The sequence below is a fragment of the Amblyomma americanum genome, chromosome 10, assembly GCF_052857255.1.
Source record: "Amblyomma americanum isolate KBUSLIRL-KWMA chromosome 10, ASM5285725v1, whole genome shotgun sequence".
In the NCBI taxonomy this organism is placed as follows: domain Eukaryota; kingdom Metazoa; phylum Arthropoda; class Arachnida; order Ixodida; family Ixodidae; genus Amblyomma; species Amblyomma americanum.
Window position 1 is genome coordinate 23,234,497 of NC_135506.1, and position 17,835 is coordinate 23,252,331.

The 17,835-nt window shown below is 44.9% G+C and overlaps 1 protein-coding gene across 1 annotated transcript; it reads right to left on the reverse strand.

Moving 5' to 3' along the window:
• Positions 1 to 287: 287 nt before the first annotated feature.
• Positions 288 to 13,288, reverse strand: LOC144108081 (uncharacterized). Its single transcript, XM_077641361.1, has 8 exons — positions 13,210 to 13,288; positions 11,746 to 11,828; positions 9,334 to 9,373; positions 6,438 to 6,523; positions 5,185 to 5,274; positions 3,827 to 3,856; positions 2,438 to 2,470; positions 288 to 311 (listed from the first exon to the last, which is right to left on the reverse strand). Exons 1-8 carry the CDS (start codon positions 13,286 to 13,288, stop codon positions 288 to 290), a joined length of 465 nt encoding a protein of 154 aa, XP_077497487.1.
• Positions 13,289 to 17,835: the final 4,547 nt, after the last annotated feature.

The window sequence follows — 17,835 nt, forward strand, 5'->3', positions numbered from 1 at the left end:
GGGCTGCGTAGTAGTTAGTGTGGTTGGTTTGGATCACGCTGAGGACTTTAGGGAGCCCAAATTTATGCGTTCTTCACGCTTAAGTCCGCTTCGAGCCAGTACGCCCAGCTCTCTTAGTAGCTTATTTCACCCTAGAATCGAGGTTAAGGTGGAGCAAGTACATTGCAAATATAGCAGAATATTACGGAGCCATTTTCACGCACACAAAACCAGAAACAAAACACATAACGCCTTGCAACGCTGATTTAATCTCGTGCACGCAAAACTTTAGACTTTGAGCTAATGCGTTAGACCACCGGCAGTCTGGCATACTGAAATAAAGAAAGATGCAACACTTGCCTGGCCGCTAAAAGCATCCAAGTCTTCCGCCGATCGTACACGAGGCATTGTTCTGAAAAACTGACAATCCTGCATCCTGTACACTTGCCGCAAAAGATTCTCGGCTGCGGCTGATGACATGATATGCATGCCGACTACATTTTTCACTGTGTACAGCGTTGTACGGCGTTTTGCAGAAAGTGAGCCATCCGTAAGTCCCGAATTTGTGTGGCGAAAATGAGGTATGAGAGCTAAGCTGCAAAAAGCAGCAGTGCTATTACTAGAACTGTTTCAGTAGTCGATCTTTGCGGTGTTGATAATATATACGATATAGTTTTATATATTGTCGCCACTTTGTGGCAGTATATCAGAAAAATTCACCAGGATTTGAAAAAAATAACCTGCCGCGTACCCGGGTTCGAACCCGACCATGGAGGCCGCATTTCGATGGAGGCGAAACGTCAAGTCGCCCGTGTGCTGTGAGATGTGAGTTCACGTTAAAGATCCCCAGGTGGTGGAAATTATTCCGGAGCCCTACACTATGGCACCTTTGCCTTCCTTTCTTCTCTCAGGCCCTCCTTTGTCCCTTTACTTACGGCGCGGTTCAGGTGTCAGCCTATATGCGAGACAGATACTGTGCGATTTCCTTTCCCCGAAAATTACTTTACAATAGCACTTAATTCCTGACGTTTCGGTTGGAAGACCAGACTTTTTCGAGCCTCTTTGGCAATCAAAACGCGCAGCTTTTAAAGCGCGCACGAGGTACAGGAATCGTTTGGTTTATGATGGGTTATCGTCCACAAGCGACTCAGGCTATGAGGGGACGCCGTAGTGAAGGGCTCCGGAAATTTCGACTAGCTGGGGTTCTTTAACGTGCACTGACATCGCACAGTACACGGGCCTCTAGAATTTGAAATTTGAAAATTGGATATTGAAAATTTTGTGGGGAGAGAAAATGGCGCGGTATCTGTCTCACATATCGGCGGGCACCTTATCCGCGCGGGAAAGGATAAAGGAGGGACTAAGAGAAGAAAGGACGAAAGAGGTGCCATAGTGGAGGGCTTTGGAAGAATTTCGACCGCCCGGGGATGTTTAACGTGCACTGACATCGCACAGTGCACGGGCGCCTTTGCGTTTCGCCTCCATCGAAACGCTGCTGCCGTGGTCGGGTTCGAAACCGGGTATTACGGATAAGTTGTCGAACGCCCTAAACACCGAGCCACCGCGGCGGGTCCCTAAAATTTCGCCTTCATCGGAAGTCGACCGCCGCAGCCGGGATCAAACCCGCGTATTTCGGGTCAGCAGCCGGGCGGCATAACCACTGAGCCACCGCTGCGGCTTGGTACAGGAATAGAGTAAAGCACCAGTTCGCACTCGTGCACGACCCGAAACAATGCCGGAGCAGTGTTCCGTGTGGTGTCTTCGAACGCTGTACGACAAACTACACACAAATTTGGTAGGAATGTAGTCGTGAAAACTGGCGCCAGTATGAGGTGCGACAGTAGGGGAATATATATAAACTAACAACATGTATATGGTTGTCTGAATGGCTGTACTCGGCTTGCCGTGTGCCTCCTTTGGCAGCTTAATGATGTCACCCCAGTTTTCTTGCCAATGCTGAGATTTTCTGTATCATCTGTACCTACAGATGGTTTGGTTTGGTTTATGGGGGTTTAATGTCCCAAAGCGACTCAGGCTATGAGGGACGCCGTAGTGAAGGGCTCCGGAAATTTCGACCACCTGGGTCCCTTAACGTGCACTGACATCGCACAGCACACGGGCCTCTAGAATATTGCCTCCATCAAAGTTCGACCGCCGCGGCGGGGATCGAATCCGCGTCTTTCGGGCCGGCAGCCGAGCGCCATAACCATTCAGTCACCGCGGCGGCCTTACCGACAGATGGTGCAGAAGAGAACGGTCGTCCGGTCGAAACGTCGAGTCAAATACATGTTTCCTTTAAAGCAGCCTATAGTTCGCTCTATACTTTTTTAGGAAGTCAAGCACGTCATGCTCTCGCTTATGTATATCGCAGTTAGTCAGTTCCGCAAAATATGTACAGTGCTCATTTGAAAACAAAACGTGGATTACTTTTGTAGCGCAACCACGGAAGCTCCCTTACCTGTAAAACGTAGAGTTCAAGCAGCCGACGGCCCTAAATTGAATTAGAAAGAGACAACAGTATAAGGATCAGGAGAAAAGAAGTCACAGTACGAAACAGTGGTTTTCTTCTAAAACTGCTGCGCTGCAGTAAGCATATTATGGCCACATATACACTGCCTTCTACGCGAAGTGCTTGGAGTTTCGGTCCTAAGAACTGCGAAGCGAAATGAAGCCTTGGCCACTTTCGTAAAACAAAAATAAAAATTTCGCCCCCCCCCCCCATGTTTTTTGTTTGCCCTTTTAGAAAATGTAGGGGTTTTGAGGCAAGAAACAATCCAGCAATGCTGTACACATTGGTTTGACACAGCACTTCACTATGTGCGAAGTCTAACCTGTATCACGTACTCTATCTCGTCGAACTGTCTGCGATCTTAATAATATCATCCTAGATTCATTCACACTGTACACGTACCTTGGAGTACATATCACGTTTGACTTAACGTGGCACCTTCGTATTAAAAAAATAAGAGCGTGAAACGACCGTTCGATACCTAAAAAATAATTTTTATTCAAGTTCTTTGACACTGAAACTTCTCCTATACGTAAAATTTCTCCGTTCCTAACTTTATTTAGTACACCTTTTATGTTTATAATTAGAGCTCTGCCAAGCCGTTTTGCTCGAACTTGTTTATAATAACTCCACCTGCTAAAGGTTTTTCCAAAGGGGACATCACTAAGCGTTCTAAAATTACAAACTCTAACGCGCGTTTACAATCTTTGCAGAGAAATCTGCTTGCGTCTCGTGATGCAAGCGGAGCAATGAGGTCGTGTGCGGGAGGCGAGGAACAGTGTAAACTAAGAGGCAAGCATTACAACATTTCGCGGCACAATTATCTGAAACACTTTTACCGGTGCGGGGAAGTTTTCATAACGTTGCTGGCTTAAGCTGCTGTTTGAGGTACCTTTCGTAGAAATTTTTATTTTCAGCTTGAGATTAAGCATGAATAGCGTTATGTCCAAATATTGAAGCTGACGCTTCAAATTTACAGGTGTGACGCAGGTCATCATTAAGGCCTTAAGTGCTACATGTTCCTCATGACTGCGTGACAAACGTCACAGTTTTTTTGTGTTAGCCCGCCTCACGCCGACATCATATTTACACGGCACCTTCAGAAACCTCAAGAACTTTTTCTCTGTGCATGTGTAAACATTGCCTCTATCTTTGCGAGTCAACAGTGCGAGCATCTCGTATTTCAGATGACGCAAACGAGATCCGTTAGGTTACACCACAGTTCTTTTTAAAGAAAACAATCTACGCACCTTTTTACCAATGGCCTTAAACGAACTCCGAGATAGTTATACATTGTAAGTTACATCAGATTTCCGAAGCTGCGAATTTAGCACTTACTCGTTGATATAACTTATGTTCACTTATCATCTGCAAAGAGAAAAGGAGACAGTTGTTTGCGGTTTTCACGCAGTCAATAAGTACACGGCGCGAAATGTCAATCACCACAAAATAGAGAGACGGAAACACTCGTTGTTAACTAGAATCTAACGTTGTTAACTAGAATCTAATAATAGGTGCCTTTTGGTTTGAAGCAGTAAGGAGAGTTTGTACGAGGGTCGCGGCAGTGGAGGGCGCTTGATGAATGTCTTCAATGCTATATTTGAAGGGAAGAGGAAACTCAGCCCAAGACTGTCTTCACACTGTTTCTCCTTCTCAAAGCAGCTGCTAGCGGTAAAACCGGACACAACAGCGGAGAGCTGAAGTCGTTCAGATAGTGCGACGGGACACAAGTTGGCAGAGGGCGAGTGGGCCCTCAGGAAGCATTTTCAACGTTTAAAAACATGACACAAGAAACTTCGCTTTTCATACTATTGTAGGCGACACCATGTATGACCATACAAAAATCTCTTAGATCCGTGCTACGGTCGACAAGTGATTTCATGCACAAAAGCTGCCCTAAATGCGACATTAAGTTACGGCCAGTTATACTGGACCGAACTGAGGCGAAATGTGTTGTCGTCCCCGCGTTGTCGCTTGGTAGCTGCTCTTTGGTTGAGCTTGCCACGCTGAGTCGAAGGCATCTCCTCACAGACGGAGGCCGCTACCTGCACAAGCTCTAAGGGTGTCTGGAAGTGCACGCAAACAAACAACTGCGCACAGATGGCAGCACCTGTCATCGCACGGCAGGAGAGCATCACTTCACCGGTACACCATTGCGCTGCGCTGCAGGGGGGGGGGGGGGGGGATATGAGGGCTCTCAGAGATCTATTAATATTAAGTAAAGGTCGAACAATTCTCTATACATTGGCAACAACCCACTAAAGCTATCACGACATGCCAAAAAGGCAGAACTTAGGTGTCTCCTAACCTAACCTAACCTAGCCTAGCCAAGCCTAACCTAACCTAACCTAACCTAACCTAACCTAACCTAACCTAACCTAACCTAACCTAAACTAACCTAAACTAGCCTAACCTAACCTAATCTAACCTAGCCTAGCCTAGCCTAGTGTCAGACCACCAAATATTACACTGTACTGGCTGCACAACAATCACAGCCTTTTTCTCTAGGCATTGAAAATACGAACTAGTTATTTCAGCGCTTGCAATTGCGGATTTATGATTATCATCATTACCGTCATCTCCGCCCGCCGGGCACAGCTGCCCACGTAAGCAAAAGATAAGACTACTTGCTACTTTAAAACGGACTTCATAAGTTCCAGCTGACTGAAGATGAGTACTGCATAGCATCCACTCACCCCAAAAGCAGAAAGTACGGCCACGATTGCGAGCACCAGGACTCGTAATTTGCCAAATAAGATGAACTTTTCCACAAGACCCTTGTTTCTCTGAAAAGAAAGTGGCACAGCATTTACAAATAACCAAGACGCATCTACTCCACGCACTGCGCAATTTCCAAGTTTCAGTTTGGAATTTTTATGGTAACTTTCCGAAGTTGAAGATTTTGGAGAAAACAATTAAAATGTAAGTACATAGTTGGAGCTCCTACGATTTACAGCCCCTCCCGGAAAATCCGGTGTTGCGCAGAGAAGCGCTCAGCCCAAGCGGGAATAATGCTTCCTCCACCTGCACCCTCCAAAAAAAAACAAACAAGATCTGCTGCGTGAAGTGTAGGCTTAAAGTAAAAGCATTCAACAGAGTAAAAGCTTTCTAAGTAATCATGAAGTACGACTCCAAATGCTTTCGCAGAATCGCAGTGCAAGATTTCTATCCATTCCGTAATTTTTTACAGCTTAGGTTCAGCCGTACAGCTGTGAATTAGATCGTAGAATCTACTGCGTCAATCGGAAGACCTTAATTATTTATTGAAGTAATTTAGCGAAATAACGTTAAAGATTTTAGTCAACTTAATTAGCAGCTCCTGCCGCCATTCGGTTGATTATCAGTCCTCGTTTGGAAAAGTAAGGTTGCCCGATGAGTGTCCAAAATATGACGGTCAACAGTCGAGTGCCTTTAATCAGACTCAAAGCCAAAGCAGGGATAGCTTAGCTTAGATCCTAGGTATTAGATCGACGACAAAAAATGCATGCGGAAATCATGCAGTTACTCTGCGTGTTCGAACTCGCTTCTGGCCAAGCACTGACACCAAGAAGGCCGCAGTGAGCACTTTTCTAGGTTCATGTCCAACAATTCTGGACAAAAACATTTTTGAACAGGAAAGAATTTATGAATGAAATTTTTCCATATATTATAAGATTCCATTATTTACATCAATATATCCGCAGGTCTCCCATCGGCAGGCTTGCATTTTTTTTTGCTATTAACGTTTTGCTGTAGTCAAACGCGATTCCCATTATTTTTCTACGGAAGCTCTTAATTGCTCAATGTAAGCGATGGAAACATTAATGGAAACAGATTTTGCTACATATGGGAAGAATGGACCACTATCTACAATATTTCCATATCAGTACCTTGCACTTTTCTAATACCTAATATTTTCGTCCAAGAATGTTGGGCATGTCGGTACAGCAATAAACGGACAAATCCTTACGCTTCTGCTGCCTTGGAGAAGAATCAGTGAAGCGACTGCCGAGGCACCGAAGAAGACTCCCCCTAGGATGGTGAAGGTGTTAAGCCCTGAAAAAGAAAAAAAAATTGTTTCCGCCATTTACTTCAGCTTTGTTAGCAGCCAGAGAGACACCGTAAAACCCCCTGCATAATCAAATTGCTAACCTACAAAACCTGGAGCCGAAACATAATGGTGTTAAGTCAGTGCTGGCGCTTGCGGGAGTCGCATCCGTTTACTTCGCTAATGTCACTTTGTTTGGTGCTCTTGCTTCGGTTGGTACAAAATGGCTGGGGTTCAACGTGGCTTCAACCTACGACCGAAAGCTTTGTTAAGCATGGTGTCCACTGCCTCAAATTAAATGAAAAGGTCAAGGTCAAATGTCAAGGTCACGCAGTTCAGTTCGATTTGGCGTTGTGAGGCATTGAAGGTCATTGTCGGTGTCGTGGCCACTGTCTCAAACCAAACGTCAATCTAAAGGTCAAAAATCAAGGTCAGGTGCCCCAATCCAATGGTCATAATCATATGATCACGTGGTCATACTGCCATATCTTGGGTATTACGACCATGCAGTTAAGTTCGGTTTGACCTTGTGAGACACTGAAGGTGACTGTCGGTGTGGTGGCCACTGTCTCAAATCGAATGTCAAGGTTAAGGTCATAGGTCAAAGCAAGGTACCCAATGGTCATAATCACATGATCACGTGGTCGTGCTACCATAAATTGGGCGATACCACCACGAAATTTGGGCCATACCACCAGGCAATTCAGTTCGGTTTAGCCTTGTGAGGCATTGAAGATCATTGTCTAATTGCACATCGAAACCGGAAGTCATTTGCCGAGGAGTAGAGCTCTCTGTCCCTAAAAACCCCAAGCAATGGCAGACGTACTGTTCGCATTGTGGAACGAGCTGATCTCTGAAGGCTGGTATTACTGGCGTACTTATCGCTAAAATCATCTTTTTTTTATTTACCCCAAGGGCATTGAAGAGGAAAGTGGGTTTCGCCAAGCAAAAAAGCAAAAATGTCAATACGCAACCAAACGTATTCACGGGTGCGCGAAGACATATCAGCAGCCCGGAACGAGCAGCAGCACTAGATGGCTGCCGATGACATCTGTTGTGCATGCCGCCATCACACCTACCGTTTCGGTGCCCAGACGACGGCTGTTGCGACGCCACTTTTTCGGAACCATAGCTGCGCCAGATATCTAGAATGTGTTCCGAACCTGCCCTTGTGTACGGAGAATTGCGAGAGTAGGCTGGGGTTGCGCCGTCCGAAGTTGGAGAGAACTACTGGAGTGAAGAGTGTTAGTCAATACCTTGCGAAGGACGTGTGCTTCCTTTGTGCTTCTCTGAGGAGCGGCACAGGATTGAAAAGGACAAGTCCTTGGTTTCGCTCATCTCCGCTGCACCGCTTTCTACTAACCTTTTGTTTGAGGTACTTAAAACGCAATGTATTATCGCGTGAGATTTTTTATTGGTCACGTAGGTGTGCCATAGTGCCAGAGGTCCGCAGTGTAAAGAAATTGGTCATGATTAAACTGCGCGAAATAAAACGGGGACAGAGACATAAAACACGAACACACGCAGAGCGCTCTGTGTGTGTTCGTGTTTCCTGTCTATGTCCCCGTTTTTTTCATGGAGTTTAATCATGAACGAGCAACATCAACTAGACCGCCAGAAAACCTGTCTTAAAGAAATTGTTTTTACTGCAGGTTCGTTAGGAAAATGGTCGGTGGGAAGAATATCTGTCTATTTTTTTTTTGTTTTTTTACAACTTATAAAACCTTCTTATTGCTTGACATTAGCGCCATTGTTATTAAAACGCGGGTACCCGTCGGGATACAAGAGCATTCAATCGTCTTTGATGTTGCTAAAAAAGCTCCAACTTGATATGAGGCCAAGTGGGTGTTCGGAACAGTGTACGACGCAAGGACCACTCGAATTAATTTTCTGTTTGGTTCATAGACCAGAAACTATTAGACAATAAACGCGGCTATCACGTGGCTAACAAACATGTATCACTGGCATGTGGAAAGAGGACCCCAGGCCGTTGAAAGGGCCCGTTTACGATATCTTATCATGCCCGTAAAGCGGAGCCTAAGTCTTATGACTTAGGGGGTTTGACTTCCCGATGCAACTCAAGTTATGAGGGACGCCGTAGTGAAGGGCTCCGGAAATTTCGACCACGTGGTGTTCTTTAACCCGCACTGGCATCGAACAGTACACGGGCCTCTGGAATTTCGCCTCCACTGAAACCTGACCGCCGCGGGGAGCTTAATGTGTTCCTTGTTTTTTTTGTTGAGTAGCAACATGTCATACCAAAGCCGTAAAATGGAATGACAAAGCACGTAAGAAACGGTATTAATTTTAAATGTTTCAGAAGAACCAGATTATTTAGCGAAGTTATAATGACTATTTAGTAAAAACTGCTCCATACCTTATTAAACATTTCTGCTAATTTTGTGCATATTAGGCAATAAAATTTAAGAGCAGGGCAGAACACTATTTTCTAGAATTTTTTCGATGTCTTGTTCAGTATCAAATTTGCAAACTTTTCGACGTGCTCAACAGGCCAACTTTTTTTTCAAAATGTTTCCGCCTATAATTTCATTTAGAGCAAAAAGCATAATTTTTTTCTGGACAAATTACAGGTGGCCCAGTACCATACCTTGCATGTTTGAGATTGAATCATTTCTAGCTATTCTAAGCTCAGAACGGAAGCACGCTACGAGTATGACTATTCTATTTCAGTTCAGACTATACACTTAATTACTCTTCCCTGATGTTGGGCGCAGCCAGATTCTTCAACTACGGAATACATTTTTCTCACAGCTTGGCCCCAACCGGACCTATGCGAAGTGTGCAGCTCAAAGCTCACCCATTTTAAGGACGACCAGCAAAGAGATAGTGTTCCATGCCTGTAGAAGAAGAGAGATCACAATTTAAGGACGAGTTGTGCGGTATACTCAAGAAGTACTTTGATTTGGGCTAGTTGGTTCATATCTTGAAAGAAGTTAGGACGGCGCTAAAACGACAAAGACAAAGAGGCACGAACACAACAGGACGGGCGCCTGTTGTGTTCGTGCCTTTTTGTTTTTGTCGTTTTAGCGCCGTCCTAACTTCTTTCAAGTTGTGCGGTATGACCGCTAGGTAACAAAGAGAACAAGTGTAATGAGTCAAAGAACCACGCGCTTCAATGACTGAGCAGGCGACTAAAACTCGCAAAGTACCGGGTTCGAATCTCACATCAGTCCGGAAGAGCCACCTCCTTCTGTCGTGTATAGATATATTCGTTGTCATTGTGTTCAACCTCTGCAGGGCTGAGGTTTTGGAATAAGGGTGTAATGCACGTGTCTCGCGTTGTGAAGACCATGCAGCCCACGAAACTTGATCTCCGCTCCCGAATTGAGCAAAATTTTGAGCGCAGCTTTGTGGGTGTTTCGAATTCGCGATATGTTGAGGCAAAGAATTTGAGAGATATGTGTTTTATGTACATTTACAAATAATAATAATAATAATAATAATAATAATAATAATAATAATAATAATAATAATAATAATAATAATAATAATAATAATAATAATAATAATAATAATAATAATAATAATAATAATAATAATAATTATTATTATTATTATTATTATTATTATTATTATTATTATTTTGGGAGAAAGGAAATGACGCAGTATCTGCTATATCGTTGGGCACCTGTACCGCGCCGTAGGGGAAGAGATAAAGGAGGCAGTGAAAGAACAAAGGAAGAAAAAGGTTACCGCAGTGGAAGGCTCCGGAATAATTTCGACCACCTGGGGATCTTTAACGTGCACTGACATCGCACAGCACACGGGCGCCTTAGCGTTTTGTCTTCATAAAAACGCAGCCGCCGCTACATTTACAAAGCACTCTTCGTTTTCCGTACACACTCTTTCTTGTAGTAATCCGCTTCGGCGGCAGGAGCGGCAGCTGCGTTGTAAAATATTTTACTGTTATTTTTTACAAAGCAAACGTATCCACTGAGGCTTGCTCACGGACGAGGAAAAAAATTGACCGCGTCGCTCTCTGACCGAAGCTCCTGTGAAATGCGTTTTTTCAGGAAACTGCACAAGATGTGAATAAGCTGTGACGATGCAATAAGTTCCGCCGGCGGGGACGGAAAATAAATTCCCGCAGATTAACAGCCGCAGTGTTCGCAAAAAAAAAGAAAAATCTGCAAAAACTGCGTTCGCTTCCACGAGGATGGTATACAGAATAGATTGAAAGTGAATATCTAACAACGTGGCGTGCGCAGGCGCGACAGACTGACCAGGCCTGGCGTGGTCATTGGGTGTTATGACTTGAGCACTCCGTGGCCATGCGAGCAATGCTACGCGGGCGAAGCCACAGCCATGTGTTGCTTCTTTAAGTGGCGCAGCCCTCCATCTTTTTTAGCAATGTCACGAGAGTGTCGCACGCTCTTTCGGCGTCTCGTGCAGAGTCACGTCCTAAGCCTAATCAACGTGTTTCTCAAGAAGCGAGGTCCACAAAAAGATCGTGTGTTTATTGCAACTTTTCTTTTTATTTATTTATTATTATTTTTTATTTACATACCCTAAAGGCCCAATGCGGGCATTACATGGGGGGGGGGGGGATTCATCAAAGAAAACTTGACAAATATACAACACAGCATACAAACGGCTGAAGACAGAAATAAACAAGTTAAGGAGCCAGGTACAAGTTAATAGGAGGGGGTGGGGGAATGGCCATGAACGGGTACTGAAAAAATGCACATTTAGTAAATCCCACGAAACAAGACAAAAATCGCACCTTCAGAAGTTACAAAACATGGCATCTAACATTTCATGGAACGTTACGGCCGACACGCACACACTGAAGCAAACGAGAAAAAAAACGCACATCTTTCTACATTCCAATTTTCTAAGTATGACCAAAGACCTGTTCGAAATGATGATGTTCCAGCGATAGCCGCAATGCTAGAAGTAAGCGAATTACACTCTTCAATTGCTAGTACCAAAAGTGAGTATTTGTGTCGTTCTGTCCGAGCGAAGATGGGTTTAGTCTTCTTCATATGACCTACGCGAGCCGATGTGTGCGGTGCCGGGAGAAGATGTGAACTTGCAAATGGTGTGTTGCTGTGGTACAGAGTATGGAAAAAAGATAAACGGCTGAATTTTCTGCGGCTGAATTTCTATTGCGGCTTCACCATTGTTTTCTCGCATTTGATGCCTGCGACGGCTGCCCACGTGGCGGACCGACAAGCGAACAACTATCAATGACAAGAGAGCGACTCACGTAGCACGAGATGGCCAGCATGGCGATCTCGGTCACCGTCTCGCACATGCACATGACAGGAGCTTCTTGGGCAGAGCCGAGATCTGTAAGGAAGCGTTGGGCTGGTCAGCTCAAGACGAAACGGAACAAGTTCTTAAATTACCCAGTTGGTGCCAAAAAGAGCCTCCACTCCAGGGGCCATTTTAGGACTCCCTCTTGGAGGCTCTTGATCGCCTTGTTCGGAACAATATATAGCTCATAGTTAACTTCTGTATCTACCTAGTTGGAAGTGATGCATATTAAATGCGGTGAGATCATGAGGAGGAGATTTTTAATTGATCAGTATTTTCTTGCCCTGTCTTCCAATAAAAATTCTTTTGCACGTTTGAATGTCCCGTTGTAAACCATACACGATTACCTTCATATGTTGTGCTTTGCAGGCACTTATTACAGAACGATATGATATCAAGGGCACTTGTGTGACCTCGCTTTGGAAAAACATGAATATCCGTTTTGATGTCTACTTTACCAGAATTTCTCTTTAGGAGGAGGGGGGAGGGGTGGCATCACCCCCACAGCTCTCCCTTTTTAAGTCCGCCGCAGTTGCTCTCTAGTTTTCGCGAAAATGCTTCAAGTGGGGCTCCCATTACGCTTCAGGTACCATTTCTATAGAGGCTGAATGCTAGCCGCCCGTCCACTTTAAGATGTCAGTGCACGTTAAAGAAGCCCAGCGGTTTAAATTTACCAGAACCTTCCGCTATGTCGCTCCTTATAGCCTGAGTAGCTTTGAGACATTAAATCCCCAAGAGGCACAATTCTACTCTCCAGTTTGCTCGAAAATGCTTAAGTGGGGCTCCCATTACGGTTCCTCAACGAGGTTGGCTGTTTTTACAAGAGAAGGCTGGTCATTCCGCATTCGCGCCGGCTTGGTGCGAACGTTAACAGAGCTCCTGGTTTCGAAAAACGTCTCTGGTTCGAACAAAACTAGAATATGCGTCCCTCATCTGGAGCCCTGACCAAATCTATCCAATGACTTCACTAGAGTCGCTACAAAATTGAGCCCCTAGATTTATTCTTTCGTGTTCTTCGTACAACGTCAGCATATAATACTCAAAAGCAAAGTCCGGTCTAACAAATCTTGCTTGTCGTCATCTAATCACCAGTATTTCCGCAGTCATACCAATCCCGCTAATCTCTTACGCGGATATTACAAATCATCTACGCCTCTGCAGGAGGGTACCCTCAGGACCCGCTAAGATTCTCGATAGAACCGAGCAGTGCCACCTTAGACGCCTCCAAACCGGGCCTTTCTTAAATCCCGTCGTACTAAAACACGAGGACCCTACATTCACGGGCAGGTGCAAATTCTGTGGGCAGTATGCTGACCTATACCACATGGTGTGGGCCTGCCAGTACAATACACATATAGCCGTTATAAGTCAGCCAGCTATGGAGGGCTGGGAGGGGGCCCTGTCCAGCTCGTACCTGGAAGCCCAGCGGGCCCTGACCCAGAGAGCACGGGCAGCGGCGACGGCCAATGGCGTCCCGGAATAGCGGCTGCCATCCAGCGCAACAACCATCCCCATCGCCCATTCCCAATTCAGTACAGTGCTGTAATAAATGGTTTCTCCTCCTCCGTACAACATCAGCATATAATCTTCCCAAGCAAAGTCCGGTCTAATAAATATTGCTTGTTGCCGTCGAATCACCAGTATGTACCTGGTTCAGAAGTTTTTTCGGTTGTTACATCAGGCCTCCGGCAGGCACTTCACTCCGCATTGGTCAACCGTTGTAAGTTACCCGTCCACGTACAGATACCACCACAACGTTTGTTGCACCATTCGTTTCTTCGCTCTGCCATCGACTGGGACGGCCTTCCACAAGACGTCAGTGAAACCACCTGCTTATGTAATACTCCGAAACTGTGGGTCCTTAAGCTAACAAAGTGATGTGGGGATGTAATGTGACAGTTCGATTTTGCAGCTGTTTTGGTTCAGGTTATTTTCGCCCAAGCGACACAGGTAGCGTCATTTTTTAACGTTTTAAAACAACATTTTAGTCTTCATGGCTGCTCACTCTTTCTTAAGGGTCCGTCGCACCGGTCAGGTAGGTTTCTGTGGTGCTTGAGGCCCAAAGACACACCAAAATTTCAAGACGCAAGGCTAGGAGCTACACATGACATGGCAAACAAAGGCGCTAGTGGAAACATCGTGCCCACCGTATAACCATTTTGCTCGCTGAAACGTTTCTTAACGGTGTTTCGCGCAGATCAGCAGTGGGGAATACTATCGAAATTCACCAGCCTACACAGTGCCCGCAAAAAACATAAGAAGGCAAGAAAATGCAACGAACTCACGGCTGCCGATGCGCTCTCGCGGTAGTGAACTTCATCTTCTCTCTGCTAGGCGCGTGGCAGCGCTGGTCCAGTAGCAACATGTAGCCGGAGCAAGTGGATCGAAGCCTTCGAGGTCCTAAGAAAGCTGAAATGAGAATTTCTAGAGATCGAGTCTGGAAAGCCTTTCATAGAAACCGCGAACATCATCAATGTCGATCGCACTATCAAAAGGACAAGGAGCCGAATGTTTGCGTGCAGCTCCGCATCGCTCTACAAACAAAGCACTGATGGCTTTTCGCCAACTGTCCCATGGGGGAACTATAAGAATTTTATCTCCAAAATCAGGGAGTTGTGGCACTTCGGTCCTCGCCTAGCATACGGAGCCCGCGGTCATTGCGGGATTCAGGGGCAGCCTTGAGCAGATAGACCGATAAGAGCGTAAAGATGGTAAGGAAGAAGAGCTGAACTGCAAGATGCAGCCATGGTTCAGGTTTTCGAGCTTTCTGTACAGTTAGGTCGATGAATGTTATTGATGCTTCTTCTGAGTGCATAGATCGTTGTGCGCTGGCTCTTTCCTCGAGAAAGTTGCCAATATGCACACTTTCTGACGAATGAACAGGAAAAGTACATGCTTACCATCGAGCACGGTTCAAAGACCAGAATTCTTGTAGGGCTGCAGTGCTTTGCAGCTAAATGTGAGGACTATCGTAGGTCAATAAATAGACCGAATTTCGAGCAAAAGCGTCTGGAGCGCTCCTATGCACTTTCCAATAGTCTTGCGAATGGTGATGGCAGCCATTATTGTCGCGTATATTAATAGCCATCGTGGGTCGAAATGAGTGAGTGAGCCCAATCGAGTTGTATGTCCAAGTGAGTCGTGGTTCATAACGAATAGTCTCCCCGGATGAGTCGTTAGTCGGACTTAGTCGACCTAAGCTGTGAGACTAAATGAGTGAGTTCATGAGCTTGACTGAGCCTGAGAATGTGTGAGCCTGAGTTTGAGAGCGCCCATAGGTTGACCAAACCTTTGTGAGTGAGTCTGAGCAGGGACTCATGATTTTTCTGATGTGTGGCCGTAAAGCACCACAGCCAATCAAGAGTTTTGGCCTTTGATCCATGCTCGATGAAAGGATTGCACTTTTCATTTTCTTTCGTCAGGAAGCGGACATCTTGGCAACATCCTCGAGGGAAGCACAACAATTTATGCACTCAGAACGAGCACCAATAATATTCATCCAGCTGTTCCGGACAGAAACATCGAAAGCTTGGAACTCAGGCTATTTCTTTCAGTCCTTCTCTTCATCTTTTTATCTCTACGCTACTATTTGTCTACTTCCTCAAGGCTGCCTCTTAAACCCTCAAGGAGTACAGGCTCCTTATGCTAAAGGAGCACTGAAGTGCAATGAATACTCATTAATTTTGGAGACAATTTTTATTGTTCCCCCATGCGGACAGTAACCGAGAAGCCATCAGCACTTTCCCTGCGAAATGAAGCGAAGATGCGTGCAAAAATATGGCGTCTTGTCCTCTTTGTTGGGTGAACCGCTTCCGCGATTCTTGCTGTTTTTATATACGGTTTTCCAAAATTGATGATTAGCAATTTTGCTCCTGGCTACCGTAAGGCCCGAGGACTTCGAACCACTTGCACAGGCTAAATCAACGCTGCCGCGAGCGCCTAACGAGAGCAGACGAAGTTTAAATCATTTATCTTTTGAAAGGCTAACAACAACAACAACAACAACAACAACAACAACAACAACAACAACAACAACAACAACAACAACGACGACATCCGCAGCAGCCTCTAATAAACAGTTGTCTCCTTGGTGGAAAGAAGGATGTGAGAATGCCTATCGTTGCTGAAAAGCGGTCTGGAAGAGGCTATTCGGAAAACAGTCCAGCTAATTGGTTAAATTGCAAATTCTTCTCTGCACCTTTCAAAAGAACAATTTCAAGAGGCAAGGAGGAGTATAACAAAATTTTGAACACATATCTTTCAAGTCCTCGTAACCGGAAGGCCCTGTAGATTCATGGAACGTAACAAGAGTTATCCAGGCCCTCACCTCACTACTTCAACTTCATCACCACAAAAGGCTAAGGAAACCCTGGAGTGTATTGCTCAGCGATCGGCGTTACGTTTCCAGATGCAGAGAAACGTCTTTTTGCGCACAATCTCATCCTCTTCAGATTATACCGAGGTTGACACATTAGAGGTCCTCAAATCCTGGCTCTGTTGTACCCTGTAGCTCCAGGTCAAGATGTAACAACTGTTGGATCCAACAAGGTCCTACATCACATCTCAGTCTACGAACTCTAAACACTTTGCAGAACGTAACGGCATGACATTTAGGACACAAATAAAAATTCACAAATTTTTTCAGGTACCAGCTGCTACAACATCTTCAAGTTGTGAATTCAAGTTTTCAGGGTCTGTAGTCTCTGCAATATGTTTCGGTAAGCGATTCCATTCGCTGATGGCTAAATGTACAAATGAAGAAATTTACTTCAGTGCGTGAGAACAAAGGTTCAGCGTTAAAGTTATGGTCAATACAAAATTCGAGAAGCTGTTGGAATAAGTGCCGCAGTGTAGGCAGTCGGATTATGATAAATCTTATAGAAGAACGTAAGTCAGAATATTTTACGTCTGCTATCTAAAGAAACGTTGTTGAGGGTAATAATTTGACGCGTTTATTAAACTTTTTAACTTTATCTTTAACTTTTTAGCTTTTTACTTATATTTTTTTACTAAACGTTTACCAAAGATTTTGTGTTAATTCTAATCTGCGAAGCTCGGCACTATTCCTCCAGTTTCTGCATATCAGACTGCAACTTCAGGCAATCAGCATGATTATGTAAGGGGCGAGAGTTACCTGGCTCATCGGCAAAGAGCCTCAGGGTGGACGTTATATTAGTGGAAATGTCATTTATGTAAATTAGGAATAATGTAGCCCCTAAAACGACGCCCTGGGTGACTCCAGACCTCACATGACCAAAAGATGACTTCGAGCAATTGATAGCAACAGACTTGCGTCTCATGCTTAAATATTCTTCAACATAGGAAATAACATGTCTTTCTATATCTATGAGGTACATTTTATATATCAGCTTTCGTGAGGTTCGTGATGAAAAGTCTTCGCGAAATCTATGAATATAGCATCACTTTGTTTAAGTTCCTGTAAGCTTTTGGTAAAATCAGGGGTTAGTTTTTATTTTATAACCATTTTGTAACCATTGGTAATATTTATCACAATTGCATTTTTTATAGTCTTTTCTAGGTATACATATCATTTCGTCGCCCTCGAGTCTTCCAGATTTCTCTCGTGATTCTTTGCATTCCTGCGTGCCATCCCAGCTAGGAATTCTAGCTTGTCGCATTCTGTAGTTGTCACAGAGCGCGCAAGGGAGTGCGAGCCAGAATGCTATTGCTTCCACTCTCGTAGAGAGTAGCGTTCCTTTTATAGAGTCTTCGCACTCCCAAGCGTCGCGGGCGCCCCTGACGGAAATGAAAGACGCTTGTCTTCTCTAAAGAGAAGAAGGCGCCTTCTATGTTCTCCGTCTTGCTTAAAAAGTGCAGCGCTGATAAAGCTATCCGGCTTGCAACAGCTGTAGGAGGCCGTGAATTGAAGCAGCTGCCCTGGCGGCACAACTGTTTCTAATTTGCCGTCTTGTTAAGCACTCTACCAGTTTGCCTATCGAATTCGGTCAGCGCAAGCCTGTCGTGTCAAAATGCTGACGGGACTGATGGTACTGAGATCTAAGAGCTTTGGCATGTCTTC